This window comes from Sus scrofa, chromosome 6, assembly GCF_000003025.6.
Source record: "Sus scrofa isolate TJ Tabasco breed Duroc chromosome 6, Sscrofa11.1, whole genome shotgun sequence".
NCBI lineage: Eukaryota > Metazoa > Chordata > Mammalia > Artiodactyla > Suidae > Sus > Sus scrofa.
This window is the reverse complement of record NC_010448.4, coordinates 148,258,357-148,272,419: the sequence shown is the minus strand read 5'-3', so window position 1 is coordinate 148,272,419 and position 14,063 is coordinate 148,258,357. Positions and strand designations below refer to the sequence as shown.

The 14,063-nt window shown below is 39.0% G+C and overlaps 1 protein-coding gene across 12 annotated transcripts in view; it reads left to right on the top strand.

The window, feature by feature from the left end:
- Nucleotides 1–14,063, top strand: part of UBE2U (ubiquitin conjugating enzyme E2 U (putative)) — an 80,696-nt gene that overhangs the window by 41,774 nt on the left and 24,859 nt on the right. For 2 of the 12 annotated variants that reach the window (XM_021097772.1, XM_021097770.1), the window contains exons 8-9: nt 7,231–7,319; nt 13,859–13,940. The exons of 4 other annotated variants lie outside the window; for them this stretch is intronic. In XM_021097772.1, the coding sequence (XP_020953431.1) occupies nt 7,231–7,319; nt 13,859–13,940 (171 nt within the window). Of the gene's footprint in view, nt 1–1,672; nt 2,017–7,230; nt 7,325–13,858; nt 14,029–14,063 lie in introns of those variants that run through there. 6 more of the 12 variants (XM_021097776.1, XM_021097769.1, XR_002345464.1 and 3 more) reach the window with 5 other exon arrangements.

Genomic DNA, 14,063 nt, shown 5'->3' with positions numbered 1-14,063 from the left:
AGCCAACTCACTAGCGTTGACATAATGGTCGATCTATCTTTTTTTTTTTTAACTGTTCATACTCTAAAAAAGGATCCTCTTAGTGGATTATTAACAGCAAAAATGTTCCCAAGAGGCTGAAATCAAAAGAGTACATTGAAGAAGGAACCCTCAAATCAGGGCTCTGTCCCAGAATGTGAGGCAGGGTTATACCAAGGGGCTTTGTGCCTGGAAGTGTTAGAACCGACAGTGTGATGCATTGGGATGTGATAGCAAGGGCATTGACCTTGTCTGTCCCCCGCATTCAGATGAGGACCAACCAGTAACAATGGTGGGATCTATCTTAGGTAGGAGCAGGAAGAAGGGGAAGCCCCATTACAGGGAGGAAATTTGGCCCTTCAGTTCTTTGTCCAAGACCCTGAGTCCTTCATCAGACAGGAGCAAGGCAGCATGAGGGTCCAGCCCTGATCACAGGGCTCTAAAATCTGAGGTCTGGGAGAAAGATTTAGCTATTATTTAGTTGAAATGACTCAAGAACCATGGTGAGATAAACTTACAGATGGTGTTATCCTGAAAAATCAAGATTTGTGACAGTGAAAGGAAAAAATTATGGGAAGTTGGGAGAAGTGTTATCTCATGGGTACTGGGAGATTCTGGGCAGAGAGAATAACTAGGGTATTGATTCTACCGGTGTGTGGGAGGATGAGCAAGAAAGCCGCTGAAGCTGGAACCCAGCAAGGGGGACAGAAGAGATGGGTAGGGGATGAGGTAAGAGAAGAAGGTAGGGCCAGATCACTTAGGGCTTTACATACCACACAAGGAATTTGCATTTTATTAACCTGGCAGTGGGAATTGGGACACAACTGGACAGCTTTTAAGAAGGGGAAAGACACAATCAGATTTATACTTTAAAAGGACTGCTCTAACTGCTGTGTGGGGAATCATTTGTGAAGAATCTAAGGCTGAAGCAAGGAGAATTATTGGGTTATTTCAGTAAGCCACGGGAGACACTCGGTATTTCAGGCTAGGATTGAGGGCAGAGATGTGGAGAGGAAGGTAAGTGGATAAAGTGGCTGGATTCAAGGCTGGTTTGATTAGGGTATGTGAGAAAGTGGAATCAAGGGTTGTCAGTAGATTGTGGTTTGAACTGGGGGGCACTGCTGTGCCGTGCTGAGATGGGGAAGACTGGAAAAGCACACCCCCCACGAAAACTAACCCCAGTTATTTCATAATCCCAATTATTGACGAGGATGTGATTTCACTGGACTCTCCGACGTCACCATCTATGTTGTGCCATTTGACATGCCCACAGCCAGTTTGAACACAGCGTAGCAATTTCTTATAATTTCAAAACCTCGTCTGCCCTCTAACCCACTCCTAAGTATTTATCTTAGAGGAATGAAAATATATATTCACAAAAAGATGAGTACACAAATGTTCAGAGGAGCTTTATGTATAATATCTCAAACTGAAAACAGCTAAAATGTCCATCAGCAATCAACATTATATATTCAACAGTCAAATATATAAATAAGTTGTGCTGTATTTATAAATTGAATATTCTCAGCAATAAAAGTGAACTGTTGATAGGTGCAACAACATGGGATGATAATGCAGACATTATGTTGAGTGGAAAAAAACCAGAGTGATAAAAGAGTACATGCTGTATGATCCAATTTATATGATGTTCCAGGACAGGCAAAACTAATCTGTGGTGATGGAGATGGGATCAGTGATGACCCCAAGTGTCAAAGGAGATGGGAAAGGAGCAGCAGGGAACGTCAAGACTAATGAAAATCTTCTCTGTCTTGTTTGGGCTTGTGGTTAAGCAGGTGTATGCTTGTATCAAAACTCACCCATCCGCACTCTTACAACCTGTGCATTTTATTGAATGTAAATTACACTTTGACAAAGTTGGTTTTTAAAAGTATCCAACTAACTTCATTAACTCTTTTGTAAATCTAAAGTTACTTCAAAATTAAAAAAAAGTAAAGACAGTCAAGCTCTTACAGGAAATAAAGTGAGTATGCTTCCAAACTTCCAAACTCAATCCTAAATCCTATCACAAGAAAGGAAAATTATGGAGTTCCCATTGTGGCGCAGTGGTTAATGAATCCGACTAGGAACCATGAGGTTGCGGGTTCGGTCCCTGCCCTTGCTCAGTGGGTTAAGGATCCGGCGTTGCCGTGAGCTGTGGTGTAGGTTGCAGACGTGGCTCGGATCTCGCATTGCTGTGGCTCTGGCGTAGGCTGGTGACTACAGCTCCGTTTCAACCCCTAGCCTGGGAACCTCTATATGCTGCGGGAGTGGCCCAAGAAATAGCAAAAAAAAAAAAAAAAAAAAAAAGAAAGAAAGAAAGAAAGGAAAATTATAGGCCAGTACCTCTCATAAAACTGAAATGCATACATCCTAATCAAAATTTTAGCAAATTGTGGAGTTCCTCTCATGGCTCAGCAGAAACGAATCTGACCAGCATCCATGAGGATGCCGGTTCAATCCCTGGCCTCGCTCAGTGAGTTAAGGATCCGGCATTGCCCTGAGCCATGATGTAGGCCAAAGAAGAGGCTCAGATCCTGTGTTGCTGTGGCTGTGGTGTAGGCTGGCAGCTATAGCTCCTATTCGACCCCTAGCCTGGGAACCTACATTGCCATGTGTGCGGCCCTAAAAGATAAAAAAAAAGAATAAGTATGCTCATTATCTCCACTTCTATCTGACATTATATTGGCATCCTAGCCAGTGCAATGATGGAAGGAAAAGAAACAAAAGTTATAAAATTTGGAAAGAATGAAGTAAACCATCTTTGTTCAGAGATAACACATATATATGTAGTAAAATCCAAATGAATATGCAAATCTTGAAATTTTTTGAAAATTAATGAGTAAATTTAGCAAGGATCCTGGATATAAGATGAATATTTTAAAATCAGCTATATTTTTATATACCATAAATCAACACATGGAAAGTGAAATTTTAAAAATACCATTACAAAAGCATCAATATGTAACACAAGATGAATAAGATATCTACGCTAAAAATCACAAAATAGATCTGGGAGAAATTTCAAAAGACCTAAAGCAGTAGAGGTACACAATGTTTGTGGCTTGAGGAAGACTCAACATTATTACATTTTTGGTTCTTCCCAAATTATCGATTCAGTTCCATTTCCATCAAAACTTCAAAGGCCTTTTTTTTTCTTCCCCTGGAAATTGGCATGGTGGTCTAAAATGTATCTAGAAATGCAAAGGATTTAGAATAACAAGGCAATCTTGAAGAGGAATAAAGAGAATTGACACTCTCAGAGAGCGAGAATAAATTTCACTCGAGCTTTTTAGGTCAGATTCCTGTCCCTAAATTAGTTATCATTTAGGTCCTGACTTAGAGCCGGGGTGGGCTCGGTCCCATCAGACCACAGGGCATGTAGAGAATGGGAGAAGAATGGAACAGCTATTGGGGAGGCAACCACAGTATCCGCTGTGACAACCCTTCACGTACATAATGTTATTATTAGACCTAAACCTGTTAAGTAAGGCTTTGACAGGCACAGGGACCAAAGAGTCTCTAGATAAAACTGCTTGCATAGGGAGTTCCCACTGTGGCGCAGTAGGTTAAGAATCCAACTGCAGCAGCTTGGGTCACTGCAGAGGTCCAGGTTCCATCCCCAGCCCCGACACAGTGGGTTAAAGGATCCAGCACTGCCATAGCTGTAGCTTTGATTCAGTTCTTGGCTGGAGAACTTCCATATGCTGCTGGTGTGATCATAAAAAATAAATAGGTAAATACATACATACCTACATAATAGTTTTTAAAAATACTGCTTGCACAGACATGGAAATGTAGTATCGTGGTAACCTCAGGATCACTAGGATGTTCCACATTAATGGAGCCTCTGGATGTGGGCCTGAATGGTGGAAGAAAAGATTGGAAGTCCAGGCCAGAGGATGAAGAACCTCGAGTTCTATTTAAAAGTGTTTAGACGTCCTGTAGACATAGATACCAACCGTGGCTTTCAAGCAGAGGCATGGCAGCCTGGACGAGAAAGAGACCGAGGTAGAAAACAACCCGGAAGCTGTTTAGAGTTTGCAGGAGAAAAATGATGAGATACTTAGCCAAGGCAGTTGAGAAGACCAGCGGATACTGAGGGCTAGGGGAGAAGGGGGAGGGCTAAGCCTCTCCTTGGCTCTTTTCATGCACAATTTTATTGAATGCTCACCACCACCACTGAGGATGTTCTATCTCTGGAAACGTGGAGAGGTTAGGTGACTTGCCCAGAGCTACACAGCCAATCAGTAATGGTGCCAGAATGTTTTAACCCAGGTCAGCTGATTCCAGAGCCTGTGCTCTTAGTCATTATCCTACATGACTAAATATCCAGAGATATTTAGGAAATGAGTCATTAGGCTTGGCATTGGCCAGGACATTGCTTCCATGAAATAGCAGTGCCACCATTCTCTTGTTCCCTTAATGATCATTTTGGTTTCCTTCACTGACTCCCCTTAATGAGGAATTGGTTTCTGCTCTTTCTTTTCTAAACAGTAACTCTTTTGCAGTTTGTTTTCCCTAATGGCGTCATCTATCAACCTTTATGTTGATTTGACCTAAATCTCTTATTTCCAGTCCCAATTTCTCAATCACACTCCCAAAGGTCATCACCTACAACCCATGTTTAAAATTAAACTCATATTTTACTTCAGTTTCTCTAGACACTTTCTATTAATAGCAACACTAACTGGTCTTCTGGGATTTCGGAGAATATTTGACCCTCAAATTCCTTCACTTTTCACACCCTATCAGGCAACCACTTCAGTCAATTCTTTAGCATTCTCATAGATCCATCTCCTTCCCCTCATAATATCTGCTCTCACCCGTGTATTAGCTCTTAGGATCCCTTGCGTGAATTACTGAATTTATTTCCTAACTGGTCCCCCTGCATTTAATCTCTCATATAATCCACTCTGCATTCTAGTGCTGGAGAGAACTCTTACCCAAACACCCAAGTTCATAGCTTACTTGCCTTATTGGCGAATTTCTGATTGCTCTCTAGCACCTAATAAATCAAGAGTACTGAATCAACTCTAATCCATTCTCTGCCTAAATTTGAAGATCCAGCATTGCCTAGCTTCATTTATTTTTATCAAATTCTAATGCCTCTGAAATTGGAACTCTCCACTCTAGTCAATTATTACTATCACCTCTCCCCCCAACATCCTCTCTCTGTAGACCTGTACACACTGTGCTCCTTGCAATCTAAGCTATTGCTAACACTGTTTCCCTGGCCTAAAACGCCTCCTTCCTTTGTCCCAGGTTCATAGCCAAGTGATTCTTCCCCTAATGGCTCCAAAATAAGCTATAGCTCCCTCCTCCAACTTTTTTTGTTCGTTGCCCTTGCCAAAGAAGTATCTGCTGTTGTAGTCTCCAAATGTCTGTGTTAAATGATGTAACATTATGTTAGCATATAAAGCCATTCTATTTACTAGTTCAGATATATCTCTCATTTTCCCAGCAGGATAATAAGCCCTGATGTTCAGTTAAAATTTTGTCTCCTACTTTTTCCTATTTGTAATGCCAATGATAATACTCAATACATTCCTATTACTGGTTGAAACTATAAACACATGTATTTTTTATACTGTGTATATCCTATAAGGTTGGTAGTTTATCTGGAATTACAGTAAATAGTTACTGTTCTCTTATTTTAAGGGGCTATTTCCTTTATAGCATTGGAAGGGCAGATAGTGCCAAATGTTTAAGGCATTCTGTTTTGCATGTCCCAGCTATACTAAAGTTATACCTTTTAGGGTAATATTTTTAATTATTCCGGGGAAAAAAGAAAGCTCCCGAAGGCTAACAGTTTGAAATTGAACAGGACACCGTTGGGAAGGGAGAGGGTCATGGGTCATCGTCAAACAGACAAAAAACAATGGAGACGATTGTGTCTGAAGATGGTGTATTTTTTTCACGAGACAGTATGTTGACAGTTTCCTTCCTCTTGGGTCATTGTTGTCTGCTAAATGATCTGTGACAGCAAATTGATCACAAGCTTTTTCATTCAGGAGATATAATGCAGCCTTTCATTTTGTTACCTCCGTTGCCAAATGCTGAAACATTTCATTGGCAAATTAATGTTAGTTTAGTATATCATTTAGTAGTGTAAGGCACTGAATGTACCTCTGGAAGCAATAATAATAGTGATTAATTTATCTTCACCAGGTTTCAGGTTTCTACTTAAGTGTGACTGCAAAAGCAATAACACACTTGGAAAATGTTAGTCTTAAAGCTGGGTGTCCGTTAATTATCATTTAAATAAGCGAAGGCATTCACACATTTAAATATTGCCCCATTAATTTCAAAATTGCGTCAAATATTTAAGGCAGCTAGGATTTACCTATAAAAACTAATATTCAAAACCTGTTCTAACTGAAAATTTGCTTCTTCCTCTGAAGAGCTAGGAATTTAAAATCAAAACAGACATAAGGTCTTTTGCATTTGCTATTTAAGCCAGTGAATTGATGATTTCATGCGTTAGAAGAGTATCCCAAAGTAATGTTTTGTTTACTGAGGGTTGAGAATCTTTGCATTCAGAAAGTTTACAGAGAAAAAATAGGAAATGCAATTATTTAAGAGTAAAAGACTGTTTCAAGTTCCTATTTAATATCTGCAACAATCTTTGCTCTCCCATTAGGATTTGGTAGTATTAGCACAAGGAAGGAAATGTGCTGGCAGTAATATAAGAAAAGAATTGTTTATTTTCCCTCCTTGAAAGTGGCCAGATTCTGTGTGAAAATTAGACTAATCTCAAGTCTGGTGTTTCATTTCTCCTCATAATAAAAAGGAAATAAAAGGGATTTCACTAAAATTTGGCATAGGAATTGAAGGAGTTGTTTATTGTAGAAAGATAAAATGTACATGTATGGAGCTTTTTTAAAGTTCTTTTCAATGTGAGTCATGAAAGACATATATCTTAATATGTCTTTATTAAGACACAAAGACATATATCTTAAAATATCTGTATTTTTCTTTTTATAAGATACATATGGTGGTATATTTACACTTATTATTGAAAACCGATTTGGACAGATTGATACGTTAATGGAAGATTATGTTGAATTCATTTGTTAGAAATGCATTTGTTAGAATTTGCAAATCAGCGTAATGTCTTGTGACAAGATATCTGAAAGAGTCCACTCTAATAAAATAATTTTAAAAAGCAACCTTGCATGCTACTCACTGTCTGATTTTAATTTATATTTTCAGATCAATTAAATCAGTCTCATTTAATGATTACTTCAAGACATGGTCTGAAATAGCCACATCAAAAGCCACAGAATGTTACAGAACTCCATGTAAGGTGATCTGGCCTTGTTCTCTTTTTGCTAGGGAGTGGGATATATCAATTTCTTAAACATCCTCAGCTTGTCTTACTTTCCCAGACTAATTGACACATATTTGGAGTGTGAGGGTGATAAACTTCTCTGTTGGCTCTGTATACTAATCATTCAACAACTATTCATTTAGTCTCACTTTTGTATAGAGCCCTGGACTGAATCTGAGTATAAGCCAGAAAGAAAGAGAGGCCATTGGAGGAATGAAAGATAGAATTGAGTTCTCAGTCTTATAAGGTTTGTTTTACTCCCTTCACCCCAGAAGGAAGGCTTCATAGCAGGAGGAAACTTTGATCCTAAATGCTTTTATCCCCAAAGCCAGAGATATTAAGGAGAAAGATGATGAGAAAAGCAAGGACTGCTCCATTATATCAGTCTAAGGAAACATCATCCATTACTGTCATGCTTTAGAAACTAAAAAGACAGAATGAAGAGCTGGGCAACTTCTGGTCCATCTAATCTAATCTTTAGAGTACTATTTCATTGTTTGTATCAAAGTTTGATATTTGTATCGAAGACTAGGTTATCCAACCTACACACATTTACTCAAATATGACTTTGAAATGCTGTATTCTGAAGTTATCAGTGACTTTCAAATTCCTAGAGTCAGTGGTTACTTTTTTAGCACTTATCTTACCTGAACCCCCATTGGCTATGCTCTCCTTGAATTAGATGACATCATACCGCCATGGTTTTCCTCTTACCTTCCTAAGGACTCGTCTGTCTTTCCCTAGCAATAGCTTCATTCAGTTTTCTCTACCCAGCTCTTTGAAAGACCTCATCCATCACCATGCTTTCCATCAGCCCCTATGCCAATAATCCCTAAAGCCTCATGTCTGGCCAGGTTCTCTTCTGAATTCTGAGTGCACATTGACAACTGTCCTTTGGATATCTCACACATGTAAGCAACTCATACCTAAGATGTCCCAAAGTGAATTCATTATGTTGCCCCAAACCTTTTCTCCCTCCTTTGTTATGTCTCTCGGTTAGTGTAGATCACCAGTCTCACCAGTCTTGTATTTACTTGCCAAGCCAGAATCGTAGATATTTCCTAGTCCTCTTTATCTCCCTCTTAAGCTTTATTGATTTTATCTCCTGCAACATTACAAATATTTCCCCTCTATTCCAGCTACATGACCACTGCCTTAATCTGTGGTCTCATCATGTTTTTCTCATCGTTGTGATAGTCTACTAATCAGTTTTAAGAGAACAAAATATCACAAAAAATAGTATCTAATTTTAAGGCACAAATTAGGGTAGAAAGTAATACTAAGCTTAATAAACATAAACATGTAATTTAACTCAATAGTTTATAAGAAATTGCATGTTCTTTCAGACGTTGGTTATTCGTTATGTTGTAATTACCCATTATTTTCCTCACTGACACATAGATTAGTGGTTAAGAAAAATAATTTAAGGTGCTTTATGAGATCCTGCTGTGTAGCACTGGGAACTATTCTAGTCACTTATCATGGAGCATGATCATGTGAGAAAAAGGAATGTATATACGTATGTGTGACTGGGTCACCATGCTGTACAGTAGGAAAAAAAAATCATGTATTGGGGAAATAAAAAAATACATAAATAAAATAAAATAAATGCACTCTTTAAAAGCAACACTACCAGAATACATGAATGTTTACCTCATTTCAGAGATTTTGATCGAGTGCTTCTTAGTCCATTCAGCAAACATATCTTGAGTTCTTGCCATGTATGAGGCCCTGAGGTGCTCGGTTGAGTTCCAGGAGGTGATAACCTTCAACAAACATGATATCAAGAGGTGATTGGCATGCTCTAGGGAGCGATTCAGCATCCAAATCCTTTAACCAGAAAAACAAACAAATTATTATAAGATGGTGCTTTATGAAATGACATGTAAATATATGAGGCATTTGGAAACTCCAAACTCCTAGAAAAAAAAAAATAGCAGCACATGCCCAAACAAAGAAATTTGGAAATGATTGTCTTATATAAAGAACAATTTTAAAATGGAAGAAAAAATGAAGTATCACTGGCTGCAATTTCTTCCTTAAAGGAGTTTGACACCAAAATATTTAATTTGGTTCTTGTTTCTACATCTGTCACTAACCTAGTGTGTAATTCATTCCTTTTTGTGAAGGCAATAGCTGGTAATCATTCCCTCTAGCCCAGAAGAATTTCTGAGGCTTTGATTCTAGTCCTTGGTGCAAGATTTCACAATCACTCTGCCTCTTTTTCCTGCAGGGATTTGTTATAAGAATGTTTCAAAAGCTTTCCTTGAGTAATAACCAGCACTTAATTAAAAAAAATTAAATGTAAACCTTACATGTGCTGCTGACCATTTTGTCTTTGGATAGTTGAGCTGGATGAGGTCCAATGTATCTTTTTTAATGGCCCAATTTCCTGGCAATAATAAAGACGAAGCTTTTAGATTATAGAATGCTTCTTCAACTACTCAGAAATAAAAGGGAAACTTCTAATAACTTCATTTTCTACAGCTATATTTTTATCACTGGAAAGGTTATTAAACTCTTGTGCATATTTTAAAAAGCTTTTCATTTTATGAATAAGGATGAGTGGTTATGTTATGATTTTGAATATTAACTCTATTGCATATCCTTGTGCCCCAAATCTACACAGTTGCATGTGCCATAATAACTGTAAGTTTATTCTTATATAATAGTTTACAGAGTATACTCTATATTGGGTTTTTTTTTTTAGAGGTATGATTGATGTATAATATAATGCGTCAGGCATATAACATAGCAGTTCACAATTTTTAACAGTTATGTTCCATTTATAGTTATTATAAAATATTGGCCATGTTCCCTGTGTTGCACAATATATCTTTGTGGCTTATTTATCTTATGCATAGTAGTTTGTGCCTCTTAATCTGTATTTGTAATCATCCCAATCTCATAGTTCTTTTATTCATTCATCAACCAGTATTTATTGAACACCTAACATATGCCATGCATAGTTGTATATCAACCCAGTGAGTTAGGCATTATTATTATTACTCTGTTTTACACATGAGAAAACCACGACCAAGGGAAGCTAAGTAATTTACCTAAGGTCATACATGAAATACCATGTATTGGTAAGAGCGTAAATTCTGGATGCAATTCACTAGCAGCGTGACTTTGAATAAGTTTCTTAATCTTTGTGCCCCAGTTCTCTCATCTGGAACATGAGAGTAATCGCAGAACACACCTCACAATGTTGAAGCACTAAAATAGTGCCTCGTGCATACTGAGTGCTCAGTAAGTGTGGCTGTTATTTATTAGTACAAGTAGGCTGTGGCTCAAGGACTGGAACTGCATCCATATGCCTCCAGAATAGGATATAAAATTGTTATCCCTGTATCACTTGAGATTTAAATTCAAACTCTGAAGAACATGCAGTACATTTTCAATAACTAAAATTTTTTAGTTCATAATCATAGGCAGTCACATGGGGAAAGGTACTGGCGATCCACTGTTCTCTATCCATGACCACAGAATGGCAAATCAAAAGTTTAGCAGAGAATAAGCCAGTACATCTGGTTGTGGGCAATAGCACCTTAAGGACAGAATCTGATCCCCACAAGGAAATGTTTATGTTAGAGGAAAAGAATTCTTTTAGACCAGTGTACCCTGTATACTGAGTGGAGGCTTCCTGATGTTTGCTGTCATCAGGACAAACGAGACAGCCTGCAGCATCCTGGGGGTATCTGCTTTCACCTGGGGGTCCTTTCATTCCCTGAGTCTTTGAGCCAGCAATGAGCGCAGGTGTGTCCAAAAATATAAGAATCCGTATCCTCTACTTCTGATGCAGTGGTTTCAGTCTTGACTGCTTGCTAGAACCACCAGAGAAGCTTGTGAAAATTCCCACATAAAGGGCACATCCCCAGACCAATCACATTGGGGTCTCTAGGAGCAGGACCAAGCGGTCGTCATTTTTAAAGCTCCCAAGGTGGTTATGATATGCAAACAATGGAAAGGCCCAAGACAGAAGAGCACAGTATCAGGAATGAGAGACTCCCAGCCTTGTACTAGTGTTGCACATACAGTTAAGTGGATTTAGGTTTCATTTGATTCTTTGTACCTCATTTTTCATTTGTATTCATTGACAAAAACATTCCACTCTCTTTTAAATGCCTCTCTGGTTAGCATAAGACAGTATGTGTGAAAGTAAAACATGCTAAGTGTAAGTTGGTGCTTGTGTATTTCTTTGGACATGACAGTTGTAGATTAGAAAAAACAGCTATTTTTATTTTATTTTTTAGGGCCGCACCCAAGGCATATGGAGGTTCCCAGGCTAGGGGTCGAATTGGAGCTGTAGCCACCAGCCTACACCACAGCCACAGCCACGCCAGAACCGAGCCACATCTGTGACCTCCACCACAGCTCACGGCAACACTGGATCCTTAACCCACTGAGCGAGGCCAGGGATGGAACCTGCAACCTCATGGATCCTAGTCGGATTTGATTCCGCTGAGCCATGACAGGAACTCTGGAAAAACATTTCTTTAGATCAACCGGTGTGATGTTGGACAATAGGTGTGTCATAGAAAATGAGAGTCGAGGCAATATTAAGTAATACTCAGAAGGAAAAGCGGGAAGAACTATATTATGGAGGCAGTAGAGGCTGCTTTTCCACCACAGATCACAAACTCCTGGAAGGGTAATATATGACAGTGATGGGGGAATTGTAGCTTCTGACAAAATGTCACCGGCCCTTATTTCCTCATTGTTTCCCTTCCATCAACATCCTCCAGTGATCATCTTTTATGTCGAGACAATGGGCTCTGGGTTGAAGACAAGATAAATATTACGAAAAGCTTTTTTGAGGGGTTTATAGTCAGATAGTAAGAGAGAGTAGTGAAAAAAAAGTATGGGGATAAAATAGGAAGTGTTCAGAGTTTGTACAAATACTGTGACATCTTTCATCTCTCAGGTAGTAGATGGAATAAGAAATGGAGAAAATGAGTCAATGATAGAAAAGTGATGGGAATATTCAGGAAGGATGACCAGGCCATTTGAGGTTTCATAATATATAAAGAGACTGCCACACATAATCCAAAAGAAAATGTAGGAAAGGCAATTCCAAAAAAGTTAAGGAAAGACATGGGATATCCTTGAATAGAAATATCAAATAAATTTTAAGTTTCATTTAAGGAGTGATGAATAGTCCATGTGAGAAGACGTTACTCCACCTTTCTAGGTCTTTGTTCATCTGTGAAGTCAGTATTACAGTGGTAAGCGCTGCAGGTGTACTTTACAAGTGCCCCAGGATATAGTAAGAATTATAATAATACTAGTTAGTATAATCTCCTACAGGAAATAATGAATCCTACGAAGAATTCTGGGGAGTCCAGATTTGCTCTCTGGGAGTTCCCTGGTGGCCTGCCTAGTGTTTAAGGATCCTGTGTTGCCCTATCCCACTGCTGTGGCTTGGGTTCAGTCCCTGGCCCAGGAACTTCCGTGTGCCAAGGACACAGCCAAAAAAACAAAACAAAACAAAACAAAAAAGCACCAGTCTCTCACAGGGGAAGGGTACACTTACTCAATATTGCTCCAAAGGTCAGAGTGAGGAGTTGGGAGACTCATAGCCCAAAGATTAGGGAAGGACATTATGACCTTGCTGACTGTCGGTGGTACAGACTCTCCTAATAACAAAGAAGAGGGAGTTCCCATCGTGGCTCAGCAGAAATGAATCTGACTAGCATCCATGAGGATGCAGGTTCGATCCCTGGCCTTGCTCAGTGGGTTAAGGATCCAGTGTTGCCATGAGCTGTGGTGTAGGATGTAGACCCAGCTCGGATCTGGCATTGCTGTGGCTGTGGTGTGGACCTGTAGCTACAGCTCTGATTCGACCCCTCACCTGGGAACCTCCATGTGTCACAGGTATAGGCCTAAAAAGACAAAAAAAAAAAAAAAATTCCGTCATTGTCAAAGGATTCATTTAGGGGCTGGATGATTATATGTTGTAGATTCTTGCTTTGTTGAAGCCTGAGATCTGTAATGTCACTTCCAATTCCAAGGTTTAATTTTTTCACTTGAAATGCTCAATTAGTATTTTGTTAACCTATAGTGTCTGTAGTTTCTATAGGAGTCATTTTAACACCGTCCTCATGTCCATAAATGATATGTAAACAAATATCAGGAGTCCCCTAGGGGCTCAGCAGGTTAAGGAACTGGCATTGTCACTGCTATGACATGGGTGACTGCTATGGTGTGGGTTTCATCCCTGGCTCTGGAATTTTTGCATGCCACGGCCGTGGCCCAAAAAAATACCTAAATACTATTATAATGAAAAAGTTACAAAGTCGCAGTCAGATTATTTTTTTTTTAAATGTCCAATATCACAAAGTTCAAGAAAAAGGAAGACATTTGAAGAGTATCTGAGGATGGTAATGTGACTTGAATAGACCATGTTATTGCCACATAATCAACTTAAGGAGAAATGTACTATTTTAAACTCTGAGCTATTATTAAAGAACATATGCATAGCTCCTTTTAAAAATACTCTAATTTCAGTGCTTGACGATCCAGATTTCATTGGAGAGTATTATAAGTGGAAGAAAAATGAGATAAGACATCCCAAAGAATGGCATTTAAAGTAAGTGATTTTGCCCACTAGGAACCATGAGGTTTTGGGTTCGATCCCTGGCCTTGCTCAGTGGGTTAAGGATCTGGCGTTGCTGTGAGCTGTGGTGGAGGTTGCAGACACTGCTCGTGTCTG